Genomic DNA, 22,174 nt, shown 5'->3' with positions numbered 1-22,174 from the left:
AACTTATCTATAGACCAGAGAGGCAGAGAGAGCACAATACAAATTAATTTGAGGCAAATGAGAGAGACTGTTTTCTTAACAGCAAAAGAATGAGAGTACAATGGAAGAGAAGGGATTGATCCCTCTTTTCTCCCAAAACAAAAAAAAAACCAAAAAACCTCTGCTTGTTAATTTACAGACTAAAATAGTCAATAAAACTATTATGTTGGACACATATTCTAAGAATTAATTAACACTCAGTGGCCAATGGGAAAAATCTCTGCAAAAAATGGATGCAACAGAGGGAGATGGATTCTAATAGCTAGAGTGGACGTCCATCCGTTTATTACATGTTAACTAGATGATTATGAAAAATTTTCAAAAAAATTAAGAAGATAGATCAATATTTAATATATCACTCCACAAACATGCAAGTTCAAATTCAACTTCTACAAGTTATAACAAAAATAACAAATTTAATTGTAAATGTACATATAGTAATTTGAGTTTTGTTTGTTATTTTTGTTACAATTTGTAGGAGTTGAATTTTAACATGCATGTTTGTGAATTGATGTATTATATATTGATCCATCTTGTTTATATTTTTTTAATTTTTTTCATAATAATTTAGATGACATACAATCAACGGGTCGACATCCACTCGAGCTGTTAAAACAATTTCCCTGCAACATAGATATCTTTTTTTTTGAACGCCCAAAAGGATTGAGGAAAAGAGTTTTTGCAACAGGGAGAGTTCTCTCATATCAAGCCAGTTGACTGCATCATCCCCCTGGCTGCGTCCTTCGACTGCCATTGCCTCCCGACGAGCTCCATCGCCATGGCGAGAACGCCGCCGGTGGCCGCCTCGGCGTCGGTGACCACCCCTTCCCTGAGCGACGCGACGTAGGATCCGAGGTCGTGGACGCTGGCGAGGTCGCCGAGGTTGACGAAGTCGAGGGCGAGCTCCTCGCCGACGTGCACGTAGCACGCGCCGCGCATGGCGGCGAGCGGCCCCGACCTCGTCGTCGCCTCGTTGAGGAAGACGCCCGGGAGCTTCGTCACCGGGTCGCGCGCGTTCGCCACGCGGAGGACCTTCACGCCGAGCTCGTCGCAGCGCGCCTTGAACGCCGCGTTCCCCACCCTCGGCCCGCCGTAGGAGAAGACGGTGACCGGGGCGCCGCCGGCGACGCCGAGCTCCGCGAGGTCGTACGCCAGGAGCAGCGCGAGCGCGCCGCCCATGCTGTGCCCGGCGAGCGTCACGCTCACGTCCTCGCCGCCGGAGCGGGAGGCGGCGAACAGGCGGGACACCTCGCGGAGGAGCTGGTCGCGGCAGCTGTCGGCGCAGCCGAAGCGCCGCGTCTCGTCGGCGGAGGTGTAGACGTTGAGGAACCCCGACTCGACCTTCACGTCGCCGCCGCCGCCGCCGCGCGCGGCGAGGCTCGCCGGCACGAGGGAGCTCCTGAGGTTGGCCATCCACTCGGCGGGGGTGACCGTGCCGCGGAACGAGACGAGCACGTCGCGCCGCCCGAGCCGCCGCGTCGTCTCGTCGGTGGACACCGCGACGTACCCGACCCAGCTGGCGCGGCCGCTGGTCGACGCCTCCATGCCCGGCACGGCGGCGTCCGGCGACGAGTAGATGTACTGCGTCACCTCGTACCCTGCCCCGGCGACGCCGGCGTCCTCCAGCATCCGGAGCTTGCCGTACTTGCAGTTCATGTACCTCGGCGACGAGGGGTCCTCCTCCAACGCCGCGTAGCACGCGCCGACGAGCTCGCCGTACCGCGCCACCTCGCCGCGGAGCACCGGGTGCAGCGGCGAGAGCATGCCGTCCCAGTCGCCGGAGCCCTGGACCTTCCTCCACACGCGAGCGACAGAGCCCGACGCCGCCGACGCCGACGCCGTGCGCGAGCTCGTGGCGATCACCCTCGCCGCCGTCCGCTCCGCCGGCGCCGTGGACACCGCGTCGGCGGCGCAGCGCAAGTGGCCGGCCGGCCTCGCGTGGCGGTGGCGGGTGGCGGCGGCGGCGGCGGCGGCCGGTGGCATGGTGGATGGCAGCTCGAGCGTGGTTGGAGTGAACGCCATGGGATGGTGCATGCAACGTCGAGGTTGCATCCCTCTTAATAGTTATATATACTTACGCTGCTCAAGCTTGTGGATTAGGCGTGATATATGCGTAGACTTGGCATCTTGTGGTGAAGCCACGTGTCCAAAAGTTTGGGAGAGAGAAAGTGAAGATAGAACCTGACTCATATAGTTTTGATTTTTAAGATAAATATCTATTCTTGTTAGTGGACTGATATTTAGTGTTTATAAGTTATTATATCAATATGATTTCATTGATTTAGTAGAGCTTTCGCCGAAATGTTGGTTCTATAGCAATTTTCAAATGTAATTTTTTTTTTAACAATGAAACTCCATTCCAGCATTTGCTTTCAAGAAGTCTTAGTCAACTATTATAGAGTTTGCAGATTCAATAACTACAAATTACAAATAACAACTCGATGGATAAATGAAAAATTAATTGAAATACTAACGTAAATATAGAGATAACACCAGGAATACTAGTACTCACGAGAGGCCTGAGGAGGCCTTCATTGAATTCATGAGGATCTAAGCTCCTTAATTTAACCTTTGTCAGATTAGAAGGTGGACTTTTCGAGTTTCATTTAGAATCAAAGTAATTACACCTCCAAGTGTTTTTATAAACTGAACTTTGCAGTTTTACAAGCTTCTCGGCCATACTTAGGGCCTATTTGCTTCAGCTTAAAATTATTATAATATGGATTATTAAAAGTAAACTGAAACAAACAGATAACTTATTATGGTAGATTATTACAAATTATAAGCCAAATTACTATAATATGGTAATCCACTCTAAATATGTTACAACTTATTCTATGTCGGCTTATTATAATCAAGCTTACAGCAATCTGGCTCAATAATCTAGATTACAATAATCTTAAACTGAAACAAACATGGCCTTAGTGGTTATGGAAGTTGGAAGACCAAGTGTACGATGAAAATCAAAGTTTTTATTTGGCTCCTCTTTGATGATCTGCTAAACACAAGAGACATGCTTGATAGGAAGAAATGTGCTCCACCAGATGCTGACCTAACATGTTTTTTTCTCTGCCCTTCTCAGCACAGAGAAACTATTTTACACCTCTTATCCCTCAGTCGTTTCAGTGAAAAGTGCTGGTAGAAACTTGGTATCTTTTGGAATACCTCTCTTCTTGATTTCTTTCAAATTGTGATCTTAGCAAGACTTTGGTTCAGATAGAAAGGTTTCTTAGAAGTTTTCTTCACAGCTTGCTAGCACATTTGGAAACAGCAAAATGGAAAGATATTTCAGAATATTGGTCCTTTCTTTGATAGTTGGTGGTCTGCTATTCAAAATGAGGTTCTTTTGCATATGTATAGGATGAATGATCCCTTAAGATAGGTGCTGATTGGTTACAACGCTTGTAGTACTCCTTCTGTTTTTCCTTTTTTAAGTATATATTTGTATAAAACTATTATGTTTTCTTTGGTTATAAAATCACACACTACAAGGTAAGGCCTGGTAGTATTTTCTTAAAAAAGAAACTAGTACTGACAAGGAATTTCAGTATTTGTTTTGTTTTTTTTTTCAGAAAGAAGATGGTTAGGATATACTTTCTCCGTTTCACAATGTAAGATTTTCTAGCATTATCTACATTTATATGGATGTTAATTAATCTAGACAAACATATATGTAACATCCATATGAATATGGATAATGCTAAAAAGTCTTACATTATGAAACGGAGGGAGTAATTGGTAAGGGTAGCAATATGGTTCGATACATTCTCTAGTTTAACATGAGATTTGGTAAAATGACAAACAAATTAAACCAAAGCAAACGACACTTCAACTAGTGACGACTGCACGTACGCATCATACAACGACAAGATATTTTGTGACTGAGACGGAGGGTGTGTTCGGTTCACGCTAAAATTAAAAGTTTAGTTGAAATTAGAACGATGTGATAGAAAAATTAAAAGTTTATATGTGTAGAAAAATTTTAATGTGATAAAAAAGTTAAAAGTTTAAACAAAAAATTTGGAACTAAACTCAGCCGGAGTATTGGGAAGAGATAGGTAGCTGCACGATCGAACGTACACCTGCGAGGTGTCGTCCCCTCGTCATAGCACGCAGAAAACACAAGCCATTTGCCCTCTTTCGTACAAGAATTGTAGGCATCGATCTACCTAACACGGCTGTCACACCCTCTTCTTTTTCCTCACAAATATATATACTCCATTCATTTTCTAATATATGACGTTGTTAATTTTTTAAATATATATATAACTATTCATTTTATTATAAAAATATTTTATTATAATTGGATTTATTATCAAATATTCCTTAAAGTTTGACTTAAATTCTTTTTACATTTGTTAAAAACAATTTGAATAAAATAAGTAGTCAAATGTTTGTAATTTTTTTTATTATGATTGGATTTATTATCAAATGTTCTTTAAAGTTTGACTTAAATTTTTTTTACATTTGTTAAAAAAAATTGAACAAAACGAGTAGTTGAACGTTTCTAAAAAAATTTAATGGCGTTATATATAAACAAGATGGAGGTCATGTACCATGTTTTTTTTAAAAAAAAGGTCATGTACCATCTCTCTCCACATTCTTCGCGTCATTGTGGTAGACGTCATGTACTCCTCGATCGATCACCTTTGTGTGTTGTGTCATTCGTAATGTGAAGTAAGAGCATCTCCAACAGCCTCTCCATCCCACTTTCCAAGCCAAATTTTAGCCATTCTAGCAAAAAAAACGTGCTCCAACAGTCCCTCCAACCGGATGGCTAAGTCATCCGGCTGGCCAAAACCCTCCCTCCACTAGCCAAATTTGGCCACTCTATTTGGTTGGCCAATGGTGGGCCCCACGGAGCCCATCTCCTCCATCCCCACACGGCAACCAAGCACAGAAAGAGCACGACGACACATGGGGAGGAACTCGAGCACGTCAGCCGCCGCCCTTCGCTCGCCGCGACCGCCATCCTCCACTCGCCGCCACCGCCGGCCCCCGCGCAGCGCCGCTCGCCGCCGGCCTCTGTGCGGCGCACCCCGCCAGCCCCCGTGCGGCTGCTGTCCTCCGCCTCCGCTCGCCGTGGCCGCCGGCCCCCGTGCGGTTGCCGTCCTTCGCCTCCGCTCGTCGCGGTTGCCGGGCCCCCACGCAGTGCAGCCCGCCGCCCCCCGCTCGCAGCGGCCGCTGGCCCCCGCCCGCCGGCCGCCGCTCGCCACGCCCGCCGCCTCCGCTCGCCGTCCCCTCCCCGCTTGCCGCCGCCGCTTGTTTCCTGCCATTGGGGAAGGAAGCATATGCTAGAAAATAGGAAAATGGGAAGGAAGGGGAGAAAGAATAAGGAAGAGGCTGACATGTGGGTTCCTGTGTCATAGAGTCAAAGTAGAGATGGTAGATGAAGAGACTGTTAGAGTGAACTACTAGTTTGACTAACCAAATCAGATGGAGAATTGGTTATATGGGTATTTGGAGAGTTCGATTTGGAGAGGTGGTTGGAGATGCTCTAACGTAAGTAACCTTGATCACTCTTGAGAGAGTACTACACATGTATAATATCTTTCAGCAAATTAATGTATGGGAGATTTTTATCTTTACCATGCTCCCGTTTCGTTTCCTCCTTGATCCGGCAAAATTCCCAACAAACTAGTGAAGTGCAGTGCTATAGCTACTACTTGTCTACCTCCTTTGCATTTGCTTTAGTCACAAAAGGCAGGCACCATTAGTACGATGGTGGAACTGCGGGTACGGTGTAAAATAATATCGATATGTGAATAAGGGTTTAAATTCTGATGCCCGCAATTAAACAACTTTGTCTATTACTACCTCCGTCTTAAAATAAGTGCAGTTTTATACTGTTTATGTCTCACGTTTGACCGTTTGTTTTATTTGAAATTTTTTTACGATTAATATTTTTATTGTTATTAGATGATAAAACATGAATAGTATTTTATGTGTGACTAAATATATTTTAATTTTTTTATAAATTTTTCAAATAAGACGAATGGTCAAACGTTGGACACGGATTCCCATGGCTGCACTTATTTTGGGACGGAGGTAGTAGTAGCTGTGTGGACAAGAAGTTATCCTCACATTCAAATGGTGTTGCAAATATAGGGATATTTATTCCATTTACATAAAAAGATATTCACGAGTTACTTTGGAACAATGGCTTTTTTTAGGCATTTAATCCTATAGAAAAATCTTCTTTCTCTAGATCAAAGAAATAGTTATCCAAAAATCTTATGATATTCCTTCATATTGACTTATAACATAGGAATTTCAACGTGAGGTTCAACCTCTTGGGGGAAAAAAAAGAGCACCCCTTTTGACCATGTTTATTCTAATTCTTGTACTGTTTTTTCCACTCTTCATACAAACGGTCGTTCCTGCAGAATTTCTGCCCCCTTTTTTTTTCAATCCTTATGAAAGGTGGTAGAACACTTTAATCATGCATTTTTCCTGTTACCGTGTTTTAAGAATTCTAAGTTCCAATGGAGCACTAAACTTCAATGAATGTAGTTTTAGTGCTTATGTTTAGGATGAATGATACATTGATAATACAAAATCTTTTGAATATTTATATTTTTTTTGTAGAAAATACAAGTTTTTAAATTTTAAATATGAATAATAGTAACAATATTTGGAAATCAAAACTATTTTAACTTTGACCATCAATAACTAATAAATAATTAGACTACAGTGCGTAGAATTTGGATAGTAAATTTACATTTATTATTAATACACTTTAATAATAATTCATATTTTAGTATTTGTATTTTTTTGCAAAAACAAAGAATGATCAAATTTTGAAAATGAAGTGTCCAGTCTCAGTTATTTAAAAATGGAGATTTTCTGGAACTCTCTTTCCGATTTTGGGCCTTTCCCGTGCATGACCCTTCGTCCCTTCCCGCTTTTCACTCATGGGCCTTTACTTGAGGCCCCAAGGCCCATAGATCTGTATAGAGGCATAGAGCCCACCAAGTCCTGAAAAAAAAAATCCTCCACCATAGAGCCCACATGCTCTAATACATGTCCATTTTTTCACATCTCAAACCAAAATTTCAAACTTTGAGCATATATCAATATCTATCAAATTATTTAGACCGCATGCTTGAATATCATACGAGTAGAGAGTTTCATTGAAAAATATCTACAAAAATAATAAAATAAAAATCACTAGCTAAACCTACATTTTGGACACATCTTACTAGAAAGAGCATATTCAATCATTACTTTTTCTTACTATGTACTTGGAAAAATATTTTTAAAAATAACTTTCTAAAATCGTTTGTCATGATAAATCTATTAACCTAGTCCCCAAATAGTAAATCCTAATATTTTACATATACATCAGTATATTAAAATTTTAAAATTTAACTGCACGTATTATATGATTCACGTTATCTGTTTAAGGGAGCGGATGTAAAGTACTTGCTTGTCATAAGGGAAAAAAATATGATGACTACACCGAGGCAGTGTAGGCATTGATGGGAGAAAAGCCAGCAGCAACAGCAAAGCTTAATCAGCAGCAATCAATGGAACAAGCAAAGTCAAGACATGACATGAACAACAACAACAAAATGGGACGAAATGCCGGTTCCTCCCTTAGCTAGCTACGTGCACAAACAAAGGCCATACCACCATCTCCTTGTACATGACCCATGCTCCCAATCAACAACAACAATATTATCCCCAAGCTTAATGACGCTAGCTGCTCCCTCTCACAGTCTCAACCCCATTGTGATTACGTGGCCTCTTCCTTGGCTCACTTTTGAGCTTTTATTAGGGTTAGGTTGGTGATGTGCAAGTGTCCACAGCCATTGTTAGCTTCAATTCAATTCAATTGTCCCTCCAAAAGCCAAGAGAAAGAGGACCTCCCCAATTTTGGAGATAGTCCTCAAAACTTTTAATGTGCATAAATTATGTGTCGCAATTCACTTATTTGGAGAATTTTGTGTGGACCTGTCAGCTAGGTCGGCACAGGAATCGATCGAGCTACCAATCAGCGGTAGTTTTATTACTGTCTTTCTATCCGCCTCTGTTCTTAAATAGATGATCACGTGTCTTTTAAATAAAGACACATGATCATGATTTACGACAGCATTCTAAATGTCAAGCAAGAAAGAAACGGATATCGTAATAAATAGCTATTTGCAGATATATACCTACGAAAATATAAATATTAGTGATTGTCGTGGTAAATGGGCCACATGTACTACAATATTTAAAAATAGTGGTTACTACAATACTATAAAAAGGTAATTCCTAGGAAAATATGGTAAATCGAGAGAACGGTCGGTAGAACATCGAAACCATTTCGGTTTTCATTTCCGTACTTTTTCTATATACTTTTATTTCAATCAGTAACCATGCATTTTCAGATGGTTTGGTCGGTAAAAATGGGCATCGTTTTTCACCACTGGAGAGAGTGTGACTGTGTGAGTATGATATTAATCTGTGCGTGTTGGTTTCCTGCATGCATGTGGGTCAGGTCGGCGTTCGACTTTGCCTCTCCGGCCGGGTCGTTGTCAGGGTGTAGGTGTGGACGGATTGGAGGGAGAGATTGATGAGAGCTGATGATATGCATATGCAGCAAGAAAAAGGTAGAGAGATCCGTAATAATGTCGTCGCCGTCGTCGTCGTCATCGTCGGCGTTGCGACATGCACGTCGACGCTAAGCGTAGCTAGGTTGGGCCCCGTCGCCGTGCGACGTCGTCCTTTTGATCAGATCACCTCAGCTCTGAATCTGATCGATCTGAGATGCGCTTGATTGTGCAGCAGTAAAAAGTGTGTGGTTTCTCTAACACGTTTATAATTTCTTGTTTTCTGAATCTAATCGATTTGGTCCGCGGTGTGAAATAATCAGGGTTCACCTTTCCGATTGAGCGCTGGATCTCAACCCCTGGTGGTATGACAGTTTTCGTGAAATTTCGATCGGATTTACTATTTTAAATTCATGTTCTAAAAATTTACTATTTCAAATTTTATATCACTCGGAAATCTGCTCCCGGCCAATGTCGAAACCTCGAAATTTCACGGTTTTCGGTCGGTCTCCTGTGCTCATATGCTGCTGCTGATGCTGCTAGCTCGATGTGGCCTTTTAGCTTCAGAACGACGCAATTAATTACTGAGGGGGTGGTGATTGGCGCTACTCCGATCAATTTTAGCGAGATCAATCGCTACTACCACTTTGAATCGTCAACTCTTTTTACGAGAGATAGTACTACCGCTACATGTCTTCTTGGTTCAGAGAAGTTTCAGAGAGAGAGAGAGAGAGAGAGAGAGAGAGAGAGAGAGAGAGAGAGAGAGAGAGAGAGAGAGAGAGAGAGAGAGAGAGAGAGAGAGAGAGAGAGAGAGAGAGATCAGTGTCAAATTAATCTCGATCAGCATCTGGCTCTGCTGCCTCTATCACTCTCCCCCAGTTAATTACCAATGAAAGAGAGAAAGAGATAGGGGGTGACAGTGTCAAGTGGCAACATAGTCAGCTAATTAAGCCTTGGAGATGGAGAGCTAGCTAGGGATCGATCGAGATGGACTACGTCGGCTACAGTGAGCCGATCGATCGATCGAATTGAAGAGCTCCGGGAGCTAGGCAGGTCGACATGGCGGATTATCGTCCATCCAAATCATCATCCCCTCCCCCGGCCACTGTCCTCGATCCTCCCCATGAACACCCCTGAAAACGACTCCAAAAATATTATGATCGGTTGCTCATATTAATTCGTCAGCAGATCAGATTGCATCATGCTCTGCCTTGATGATAGTCTCGTAGATATATATCGGCTGCACGCAACCATGCCATCCAAATTGTTGCTGCTCATTTCTCAAAGATCACCAAACTGTTCTCGGAGCAACAAAAAAAAAATACAGGGGTTAGTGGTTTTCCTCAGTTTCGCAAAATACATTGCCTCCTAACGATTTCCGGTCAAATTTTGTTAAAAATTTAAATTTTAGTACCAAACTATTCTCGAACCAAAACCCAGAATTGGTAGTTTTGTCGGTTTCACAAAAAAAAAGGACTCCTAATAAATTCTGGTACTTTTAAAAATTGAAAGTTCAGTATGATTTTTTTTAACTTGATTGAAAAACCGAGCGGTTTATGTTCTTAAGCCGGCTTGGAAAACGTTGGTTTTCGTTGGTTTTGTAAACTTTGATATACATATAAACACTTTATGTATTAACTGGAAAACGATGCATGTACAAATTTTGTTTACAAACTCTTACGAAAATTGATGTGGCATACTGTGATTATCTTAACTTTTCATAATCATCGACTGATTAAATCAAACTGTTAGAGATCTTTGTTCGTAAGGGTTATGCAAGAATTTTTTAAGTATGTGTGTAGCACTGCTCGTATTGATTTTGTTCAGAGATATTAATTGGAACACTAATGAACAAAAGAAAATATATATATATATATTTGTGCTGCACGTACACATGGATGCATGCATCATCGTCTGTCTAGATAGCCTATCTATCTGCTGCTTGCTCTGAAGGATCGGCGAGGACGTGCACCCCATCATTTTTCTTCCTTTCTGAACTTTTCTGAACAAGTTCAGAAAGTTCAGAGAAGATGACGAGACGAGCGACGCAGTAGTACACATAGCCTTTGGGGCACAAGGGCATGGAGGACTACTCCTAGGTTGCACATATCTCACAATATGGCCATAAACATTGAGGGGGTCCCCTTGGCCTTATTATTGGTATATGCTACTACTATGACACTTGTACTGAGTGGGGTCATGTGTGGTCAAACAACCTAACATACATAGGAATGAACAGTTCATGCTTTGCCTTGTCAGTCCATGGCAACTCCCCCAAATTCTGGTTTCAGAAGTGGAGATGGAGTATATAATTGTTAGTATGTCGATCTGCATTTGGTGGTTTTGTGTTTTTTAAAAAAGGAAAGATCCGCGTGAATGATCTATTATACATGTCATCCAATTAATTATAAAAATAGTTTGCTTTATGGCACCTCTATTCTCTAGTACGGTCTAGTCACTCGGTAGTGACTTCTTGATCGGTTGTACGAGGATGGTCTAAGTTGATTAATTCGTCATGAGAAAATCTTATCAAACCAACGATTATTATTTATCTTTACGGTCGACTATAGTACCATACTACACATGTATAGTCGTATTTTTTTAGACTCGTTAGTCAACCCTTTGATCAGTTGTACGAATATGATATACATCGATTCATCATGATAAAATCTTATCGAATCAACAATTACTATTTGCTTTTGCGGTCGACCATAGTACTATAGTACACATGTATAGTCGTACTATTTTAGATGTAATGGTTGAAACGTTTATTCCAGCTAGTATTCGAAAATGTGACAATTGCTGAATCTATACTTGATTGTCACGATATCATAAAAGAAAAGCTTATTAGTACTCCTCGCAGAAAAGAAAAGCCTAATTAGTACGTACCTTAATCCAACTCTGTCAATTATTACTGAAGTCCATATATATATTTTATATATAAAAGAGGCAGGAGATCGAGCCGAATTGTTTAGCTCCATCGTTGGGCATGCTAAGATTTTGTTCCTTTGGACAGAATCAAGCACCCAACGCACGCAAAAGGATGTCAGCAAGATCCTCAACAGCTCACAGTACACTACTGTACTTTTGTGCTACATGTTGTATAAACTAATCGCTTTCCAAGATATTCAGATTTGATGGGTTTGGTTTTTGGTTTTCTTCTCTATGCATTTTTCTTTCGTGCACTGCTACACATACTTAAAAAAAATGTCTTACAAATACTTATAAATAAAGCTGTCAACTGTTTGATTTAACTAAGACTGTGTTTAGCAACACTACTCTGCAGTTGTAATCGTATATATTTTCTTTACCATCCACTGTGGCGGCTGTTGTTGATGTGTAGCTGCAATTTAGCTACATCGAACAGACCCTAAATAGAAGTTAGTGTCTCTCAGAAAACCTATCTAGACATACTCACAGCGTGCCACGTCAGTTGTAAGAGTTTGTTCTAAGAAAAACTTTGTACTTGTAGCCTTTTTTTTTCTTTCTTTCTTTTTTTTTTTGTTTGCTATGTGTTCCAGGAACAGCGGGAGATACAGGGATTGCGTGCAGTTGGCATGTTAACGTCGTATATGCACGAGCTACGTTCGTGGGAACTGTCCGGTTCACAAGATTTTCTCATTTGTTTATTGTCTTGGTCCAATGATATGAGAGAGTTTTTTAATTTAATTTCCTATTTAATTATTAGTGATCGATCAAAGATAGAGAAACAAATAGCACCGGGAAGACGTCGACGTAATGTGCCGGTGTATAACTTGTATAATCTATGACCTCATTAAGTGATACTATTGTGCACTCTCTGCATTTGTATTTCCTCGAGTAGTTAGTGTAGATTAACTCAAAATCATATCCTAGCCTAATGTTTCATATTTATAAGATGAAATCTATATATAATAGATCACTGGCCATAACTAAGATTAATATAAGTTCATATATAACTAACGGCCCTATCGTTTGGCTTAATTGGGAAATAATCCAAACAGTATATTTGATATATATATATTCTTAACGATCTAAAACCAAATGCTGAAAAAATAAATTTTGATTAAAGAAAAACCTTAAAATCAACTCCGAATTTAAGGTTGAAATTTTAAATTTTGATTGATAAGTATAAACGTAAGAAAAAGATGAGGCTGTAAGTTTCAGAGTTATATCTATCAATTGTTTATCCTAGAGAGAATATACTCCTTTTGTCTTCAAATACTTGTCGTTGGATAGCGTATTCATCCTCACTTTGACAGTCCGTTATACTGGCCAATATTGACAGTTATTTGAAAACGGAAGAAGTATTATTTGCGCGTGGAATTAATACTGGCCATGGAAGTGGATTTTTAAATTTGCAGTATATGTGTAAAGTCCTAATAAATAAGGATGGTGATTGGAATGATCCTACGAGACAAGACTGTGACCCTGATGCAGGGGCCTTATATATATGGTCCTTGTTCTTTTGGCTCCTCATCATGCATGAGCGGTGTTAAGCTATGTAACATGTTGTTTTCGTAAAACGTCCATTTTTCAAATTTAATCGAAATTAACCCAAGTTATCTTCAAGGAGAGCAACCCGTGTGATTGGCGTTTGATTTGAAATAACTCGGGTGAAAACGGTTGATGCAGATTAAAACTAACACGTAGACACCAATATTAATATGTCACTCTCGATTTCGTTGGCTGGGATCAGAGATTGTGTACAGTAAATTGTGTATCTTTTTAGGTTAATCCTAACTTAAGGATTAAGCATCAGCTGGAAAGGCAATTAATAGAACACTACATTTTAGTATTATCTCTGAAAGAACGCCAACTGTATATACGTTTTGCACATTTCCTTCCTTGGAAACAGCATTTCTTCATCTTCTTTCTGTTTGCTAATTTTTCTGGTTGCCAGAAATATCAACTGAGCTCTCCTGTGCATAAATCGTAAATTTCCTACCTGTTTTTGGTTACTGGACACACTTAGTGAGTGAGTGCCCTCATGAACAAAATGCCATTATCAATATGAAACCTCGCACCTTTTGATATGGTTTGTTTAAAATAAAGGGCTCTAATATCACATTCCAATTAATCGACTACCGTAAGACGTCATGACAAATGGTTTGCTGCGAACCATTTGTCGTAAAATTACCAGAGACGGTTCGCTATCATGGATGTCTCTATTTGATAGTTCACTATCACAGCCGTCTATATTTCACTGCTGCATCAAAATCCATCAATAATTAGTACTATAAGAGAGTTTTGCGGATGTGACGTTGTTGATACTTCACAGACATAGGTGGTGCTCACGGTAATAATTGTCTATGATGGCTGAAAAGTCTATAACAATATTTATCATCCCTAGTTTAAATTTCTCACAAATGAATTCTATAGCCCTCTTTTCTCTCCTTTTTCTTCCATTGCCCTCCTCTTCTCTCATGTGGCTGGAGGCGTCGTGTATCAAGGAATTTTGTTTAAACAATAGAATTTGCTCTAGTATGATTCCCTGAATTATGCCAGTTTCGAAGGAACCCAAAGCATCATGAAATTTGCGACTTATGAAAATTAGTTGCATCCAACATATAGCAAAAATACATATCAAACACATTTTTTCCTTGGTTGCAACTATTAAAGATGGCTATTTCCTTTCTGATAATAGTTCATAGACTGATAGACATATCTACCAATCCGTCTCTGTTAGTTAGGCAACATAGGCTGCGTTCTTTCCACAAGTTTCCCAACCCCTTTCCCTCGTTTTCCGCATGCACGCTTTTCAAACTGCTAAATGGTGTGTTTTTTTGCAAAAAGTTTCTATACGAAAGTTGCTTTAAAAAAACAAATTAATCCATTTTTGAAAAAAAATTAACTAATACTTAATTAATCACACGCTAATGGACCGCTCCGTTTTCCGTGCGGTGGAGTTGGGTTCCCAACCCCAAGTATCAAACACAGCCTATATAGTAGTGTTTGCACTCCTTTTTTAATAAAATTTTAACATTTAATCTGAAAAGAAAAGGTCAAGAGGTACTAAGCTAAGAATAAAAGCAGTTTATGAGATTAGTACCAACAAAATCCCAGTGGAAAGCAACTGGGAACTTTAATTTTGGGATTGGGTCAGCAGGAATCTCTGTGATTATGATCTAGTAATACAAGCAACTACTACTCATTATGAGCAATCTTGAGCTAAGTACTAGTTCTGTATGACCAGTAGAATTGGCATCTCAAATACTGTCACGCCCCGAACTAGTCCCGACCGAAACTAGCCCGTGACGCTCCAAATTAACCTGTTAATCGATACCAGTCCCAGGAAATAGTGCTGGTATCACAAGAAGACAGAATATCACAGCAACAGAGGTCTCTTTATTATAGAGTAGGAGTACAGTCATATTGGGCTACGGACAGATTCCGAGCTCACAACTGCATTACAAAAGGGGAACGGAAGCCAAGACTTGGACCAAACATCACAGGCGAGACTTGGGAACTAGGCCGAAACCCTAAAACTCATCGTAGCCGGCTTGCTCCTGGAAGAACTCCTCGTCAGCGGGATCCGCTTCATCTTCTTCAGCAATTGGGGGGATTATTTATATAGAGCAAGGGTGAGTACGGGAGTACTCAGCAAGCCATGGGAAATAAGTGTTTAATGCAGGCTTCAAAGAAAGGCTGTTGTTTTTGCAATTGATTTTATTTAAACTCTTTTCTGAAACAACTAAGTGAGTGCTTCTCAAACGACACGAATGAGACAGTGCGTCTCGTCCGGTCGGAGTATGTGCAATGTATCAGTCTTTTGAATCGATCAAGGTTGGCACCCGGCCAACAACTTTCAAATGGCCACCCGGGCCTGGCTGATCCCATCAGCCGCAGATTTTCCAAACATCAGTCCCAAACCACATCCGCAAATTTCACAAAGCAGTAGTCAAACAAAACTACGCTAGGAATCACCTCACATCCGCCCATGACCGTGGGCACGGCTGTTCGAACAGTTTAATAACCTCTGTAGAGGAGGTACACTTTACCCACACGACATTACTAACCCGGATCATCCAGCCCGTGCAGAACGGCCACAACTAGAGACCTTAAGGCTTTCATGACAAGGCATTTCGAAAGCCGACACAGGTTCACCATATGCCAACGAGAGGGGTCCCAGACCAACAACAGATTAGATCCCAGACCATACTGTGCCAGGAAGCCCAGGGATCCTCCCCGACACCACCCCGGCGAATCCACATGTCTCTTAGCATCATGGCTCCCCCGATAAGCTAGTTACTCAGCCAGGGGTGTCCCATTCCACCCATGTGGTCGTACTTGTCTTATGTTCGGATGAAATTCCAAGGAAACGGTCCTTAAGTGCAAGAGCGGGAAACCGTACACCCGGTACGTTCCCCGGTCCGCGATTTTGGAAATTCATTTAGGTTCGCAAGCACCGACCCAGGTGTCGGGTTTTCCAAGTCTTTTATAAAACCCAAGTTTTACCCAAGATGTTTCTCAGATTTTAAGTTTGAAGGCGACCGTCGATACTCGTACAGAGTGCACGATTACCGAGGCGCAACTAGGTGGTTACAAGGGAACATGATATAACAATTACAATGGAAGGGTCAAATGCAACAAGTTAGGTAGGTCCGTCAATCTGCCTTGCAGACGGGACAAGCAGATTAAGTGCAATCCTATCAATGCATAATATTTTTCAAGCAATATAATTAAGTTCAAATATAGGCTCAAGATGTTCAAAGGTGGCTTGCCTCGCTCGAGATCTTGAGCTTGATCCTCGAAATCCTCGCACTGCGTGTCTTCGGGCTCCGAAACTACACGCGAAACGGGACAACTCAGCAAACGGCGAAAAATAAAGCCCTATTATTGACCTCTAAGCATGCCATTAGATAGATCTCGAGATTTGAGGAATTTTGGAAGTTGAACGGAGTCAAACGGACTTACGGTTGGGAAGATATTGAATTTCTCAGATTATTGGATTTTTGGTCTAAAGGAAAATCCTTTTCGAAAAAGAAAAGAAAAGAAAAGAAGGAGGGAGGGAAATTAGACTTCCCTCGGGCGGCTAGGGCGTGGCCCGAGAGAATGGGGCGGCTCGGCCGAGCTTAATGGGCCGGCCGGCCCAAGAAGGCGGCCCAAGGCGTGCGCGCGAGCGAGGAGGGGAGAGAGAGAGCCGGTGGGCCGGGTCCATCCCGCGTGGTCCCGGGTGGGACCCGCTTGTCGGCGACTCGGCTCACTGTGAGCGAGGTGCACGCGGGGCGTGCTAGGGTTTGGGGAGGGAGGCGCGGCACATGCGCGCGGTTCGCGGAGTACGCGGTGCGGCGGGCCCACGCGCAGCCTCACTGCTCACCGCGGACCATGCGCACGGGGGGAAAACGGAGGGAGCGGCTGGCCGGGTCAGCCGATCCGGTCGCGGCCGAGGTGGCGCCGACGTGGCGCCTACGTGGCTACCACGCGGGCCGGCGGGAGGTAGACGACGATGCCGGCCGGAACGGACGGCGGACGACAGCGGCGAGCGGCGGAGCGAACCATGGCGATACAGGCGAAGGCGAGCACACCGGGATGGTGCACAGGACGAGGAGAGATGAGCCAATGGCTCGGATTCACCGGGGGATGCTCGACGGCGGCGGATTGCGGCGGCGGCAACTGACGGCGGGAGAAGGGGGAAACGGCGATGAGGTCATGAGGGGCCGATTCCCGGCGGTGAGAGCATCTACGTGGCTACGGGAATCCGTTGCTAGCGTCGGATTGGGCGGAGCTACGCCGAGCAAGGCCGGCGACGAGCGGGCGCTACGGAGCACGGGCGGCGACGGCGGCGAGCACACAGCGAGTGGCGGCAACGGTCGGGGCGGCGCCAGCTAGCTACGGGAAGGCTACACATGCTACTACCGAAAACTAAGGGGAGGAGATGGATCGAGGAGGGAGAACGGGGAGTGCACTACCGAGATGAGGCGGGGCGCTGTGACGAGAGGCCGACGGCACGGGAGTGATCTCTCCGGCCTCGGGCCGGGGAAGAGGAAGAAGGCAAGCGCCCGGAGTCCCCTTCCGTGTCCTCGCTCGTGCCGGCTCCTCCGACACGTGCGACGGCGAACGGCGACAGCGAACAGAGCACGGGAGGCGGCGACAATGGAGTGGAGGCGAATGGGAGAGGAAAGGAAAGGGGGGGAAAGCTTGGGTTTATATGGGCGACAATGTCGGTTTGGGAGAGGGGAACCGACTTTGGACGGTCAAGCCAGCGAGTTGGCGCTCCGGCTAGCAGCCAAATCGGCGACAGGGAGGAGGAGAATGACGCCGGCGGAGGAAGAAAAAGGAAAAGGAAGGAAGAAAGGGGACTTGCCCCTTGCCACTTTGGGAAAAGGAGGAGGGGATGGGGGCGACGCGGCAGAGGGAGGAGGAGCTCTGCCTCCGTCCCTTGGAGGCTAGCGTGCGGAGTGGCGGGGGCCGGGTCGATGACGACGGCGATGACGGCGGGGCGGTGTGGAGCGGAGCGGCGACACGGACGGCAGGCGTGGGCAGGTGCGGCAGAGGCTGACGGCGGCGGCGACCAGGCGGTCGGCCACCACGGCACGCGCGCGCGGGAAGCAACGGGCGGCGCGGCGATTTGGGCGGCATCGGCGGGAACGGCAGGAGGGCTCGGCGCGGCTCACGGGCAGAGCGGGGAGAGAGAGAGAGAGAGAGCCGGGGAGGGAGGGGGAGATGGGCCGAGAGGGATTCGGCCCATCGAACCCGAGGGAGGCAAAATAGACTTTTGCGGAGGGATTTGATTTGGGAAGGATTTGGATTCGGGATTGAACTTGACGATAGATCAGGGATTTGAGATCTGAGATAGCACGGACACTAGACAACAAGCAAAGAAACGGATTTCGCAAATAGGGTTTTTAAGAGATAGTTTTCCCGCTAGGCGCTACGACGGAACGGGCGCTACAAATACTATTTTTAAAAACCAGCACTAATACTTACGATGGTAAGCATGTTCCCAAGTACTAAAAAAAGTCATGGAAAAATCACAGCTTAATTCAGTGGCAAGATTATCTTAGCCATATGAAAATTAGCTTATCTGATTAAGATGCTTTGTTGCATGGATGCCATTTTTCTAGGAAAAAGAAAACTGAAAAGAAGATCTATGGCATCCTTGCATACGTTATAAATAAATAAATAAACAAAATGATAAAATTTGATGAATTGTGCCAGGCTGCCAGATCGTCCAACTGGTGTGTTTCCAAGCAAAAACAGATATACAGTGACGTACAAAATATCATCAAATTTGTTGTGTCACACTTCAGGCAGCTTAACTGAACTCATCAAGTTTAAGGCCCATTTGGGACCTGCTTCATACGGAAATCGAACTGTTTCCTGCTCAGATTTGGGCGTTCTGGAACGGGGACAAAGAGAAGCTGAGATTTCAAAATGAATCAAACAAATTCAGATCAGTTTTTGTTGTTTGTGTGTGTTTACATGCTCTGCTTTGAGGCTCATGAATCATGATCTCTCTCTATGTACAGTGTGAAAAAAACAGAACAAAAAAAAAAGGGGTTTTTTCTTTTTTGTGTGTGTTTGATTTGAGATATCTCTATGATGGTTGATCTATCTATACAGAATCAAATCAAAGAAGAAAAAATAAATTCGACCATAAAACCCTCGAATAAAATGTCGAAGAGGATTAGTGGTCTGTTAATCTTGATTAGCCGTCTTGACAGTGGTGGGTTAAGACTCTGTCAGATTAGCCCGAGCGTCTGCACCAAGCCGCCCATCTGTATCATCGCCGCGTCGTGCCACGGCAATGCGCCGCCGCCGCGCCGCCGACCCACGAAGTCCATCACCTTGGCGAGCACGCCGCCGGCGTCGGCGGCGGCGGCGGCGGGCTGCTTCTTGTCGGCGCCACGGAGGAGGGAGATGTAGGTGGCGAGGTCGTGGACGGAGGCGAGGTCGCCGACCTTGAAGAAGTCGAGGGGGAGCTCGACGCCGACGTGGGTGTAGCAGGAGTGGCGCCACGGGCGGAGCACGCCGGCGGTGGCCTCGTTGAGGAAGACGCCGGGGAGCTTGGTGATCGGGTCGTGTACGTTGGTGACGCGGAGCGCCTTGACGCCGAGCTCGTCGCAGCGCGCCTTGAACGCCGCGTTCCCCACCCTCGGCCCGCCGAAGGAGAAGACGGTGACCGGGGCGGCGCGGTTGAGGCCGAGCTCGGCGAGGTCGTAGGCGGAGAGGAGCGCCAGCGCGCTGCCCATGCTGTGGCCGGCGAGCGTGACGCTGACGTCCTCGCCGCCGCCGGAGTAGGCGGCGACGAGGCGGGACACCTCGCGGAGGAGCTGCTCCCGGCAGCTCCCGGCGCCGCCGAAGCGGCACGTCTTGTCGGCGGAGGTGTAGAGGCTGAGGAACCCGGACTCCACCTTGACGTCGGGGCGCGGGTCGCACGGGTCGAGCCGCGCCGCCTCCAGCGAGCTCATGAGGTTGGCCATCCACTCGGCGGGGGTGACCGTGCCCCGGAACGAGACGAGCACGTCGCGCCGCCCGAGCCGCCGCGACATCTCGTCGGTGGACACCGCGACGTACCCGATCCACCGCCCGCGCCCGCTCGTCGACGGCTCCATGGTCGGCACGCTGACGTCCGCCGCCGCGTAGATGTAGCGGGTGACCTCGTACCCGGCGCCGCCCATCCCGACCTCCTCCAGCATCCTCTCCCTCCCGTACTTGCAGTTGAGGTACCTCCGCGACGCCGGGTCCAGGTCGAACGCCTTGTAGCACGCGCCCACCAGCTCGCCGTACCGCGCCACCTCCCCCCTCAGCACCGGGTGCGGCGCCGGCTCCAGCATCCCCTCCCAATCCCCGCACCCCTGCACCTCCCTCCACATCCCCGCCACCGTCTCCGCCGTCTTCCTCGCCGCCCCTCGCCTCGCCACCGGCGCCACCACCGCATCCCTCACCGCCACCGCCCCACCCGCCGCCGCCACCGCCCTGCACCGCACCACGCCGCCGCCGCCGCCGCCTGTCCTACACGCCGCCGCGCATTGCCTCGGGAGCGTCATTGCCGCCGCGCTGCTCGTGCCAGCAACCAAGGCCATGAGCCGCGCAGACCATAGACGAGGGGAGGAGACGCGAGGAGGAAGAAGACGAATGATGCATGGGGCGCGCGGGAGAGCGGCATATAAAGGGCGCGAAAGAGAGAGAGAGCTTGTGGTGACTTGCACGCATGTCCCAATCTCGCGCCAAGTTAGCCTCGCTCTTCTACCTACAGTAGAGTGACCCGAGCTGTGAGATTTTCTATCTGGGATTCTGGCGCGAAGCTGCTGCAGCCGCGCGCTTTTCGCAATAATATCCACCACTTGACTTTTGAAACCTCTCTCTCTCTCTCTCTCTCTCTCTCTCTCAATTCCTCGCCATGTTGCCGGGTCGGAAGAGAAAGCTTTGAAAAGCAGGTTAAGTTAGTGAGGGAGATTAAGAGTAAGCAAATTGCTAATTAGGAGTGGTACTGTTTCAATTAAGAATTCTTTTGGGTGTCTCTGTCTCAATCTAACCTTTTTGTGTGTCTCTCTGACTGAAAGTTTGGCAGGGTGATTGACCAGAGGATGACCTTTTTTTTTTGTTGTTGTTCTGAAGATATGGAGATGTGTGTGTTTTTCTTTTAAATTATTGTTCAGAGTTACTACTGCTTCATTAGCACAATTTCTTTATGACTGGGGTTTGGTTGGGGTTGGTTGGTGAAGAAGAAGAAGATGAAGATGATGATGTGATTCGATTCTCGGAGAGATTGGAAGGTCAAAATCACCATCTCAATTCTTGGAGAGACTTTGGAACAAGAGACCAGGAGGAAAGGAATCTTGAGATTGGTTGGATCCTCGGGTTTCTGAAGAGGGAGCAGGGAAAAAGGCAGGGAAGCAGAGCAGGAACATTCAGACAAAAAAGAAAAAGAAAAAAGAGATCATCTTTTAGTAGTACAAAAATCATTCAGAAAAAAGCTGTTATGATCACTGCTGGATTTTATTCTTGGATTAACTAGCTTGCTTGATTGCAGATTTTACAGGTCAACATTCAGAAAGAAAAAAAAGAAGCAGAGCAGGAACATTCAGAAAACAAAAAAAAAGATATCATCTTTACTGCAGAAAATCACTCAGAGAAGCTGTTATGATCAAGTGCTGGATTTTGCCTTTGGATTAACTTGCTTTGATTGATTGAAGATTATGCAGGTCAACCATGGCTAGATATTAAGGCGTTAACTGTAAGGCTCTGCAGGACTGAAACTCAACAAACTTCAGGTCTGCTTACAATAATTATTAACATCACGTTGACTGCAAGCTTGTTGACAATTTCAGATGATAAAGAGGCTTATCATTCATTTGCACCCTAGATGTGTACCTCTAAAGTACCACCCTCCTATTTAGGATGATGCTAACACCTAACACCCACCCTGATGCATCACAACTTGACTTTTTTTGTCCTCATGATTTTTTTATTGACAATAAGAACCCAAAAATCCATAGCAAAAACAATCCATTCATCAAACATTAATATATAAAATCGGGGTACTCGATCGCATATCCCATTCCGAAGACTAAACACACCCGAACTATTTATTTCTAAAAGAGAGAGAGAAAAAATAATCTCTACCTTTTCGCGGAACTATTTACGACGACGTGGCGTCTCCCTGGATCATC

General features: G+C 45.1%; 2 protein-coding genes across 2 annotated transcripts; both read right to left on the bottom strand.

The window, feature by feature from the left end:
- Positions 1-575: 575 nt before the first annotated feature.
- Positions 576-2,072, bottom strand: LOC107276728 (phospholipase A1 EG1, chloroplastic/mitochondrial). Its single transcript, XM_026025596.2, has one exon. It carries the CDS (start codon positions 2,059-2,061, stop codon positions 739-741), a length of 1,323 nt encoding a protein of 440 aa, XP_025881381.1. The 5' UTR covers positions 2,062-2,072; the 3' UTR covers positions 576-738.
- A 16,861-nt stretch (positions 2,073-18,933) lies between these two features.
- LOC4325037 (phospholipase A1 EG1, chloroplastic/mitochondrial) lies at positions 18,934-20,641 on the bottom strand. Its single transcript, XM_015784536.3, has one exon. The coding sequence runs from the start codon at positions 20,582-20,584 to the stop codon at positions 19,241-19,243; it is 1,344 nt and encodes a 447-aa protein (XP_015640022.2). The 5' UTR covers positions 20,585-20,641; the 3' UTR covers positions 18,934-19,240.
- Between the last annotated feature and the right edge of the window lie 1,533 nt (positions 20,642-22,174).

This window comes from Oryza sativa, chromosome 1, assembly GCF_034140825.1.
Source record: "Oryza sativa Japonica Group chromosome 1, ASM3414082v1".
In the NCBI taxonomy this organism is placed as follows: Eukaryota; Viridiplantae; Streptophyta; class Magnoliopsida; order Poales; family Poaceae; genus Oryza; species Oryza sativa.
This window is presented reverse-complemented; position numbering and strand designations above follow the sequence as displayed.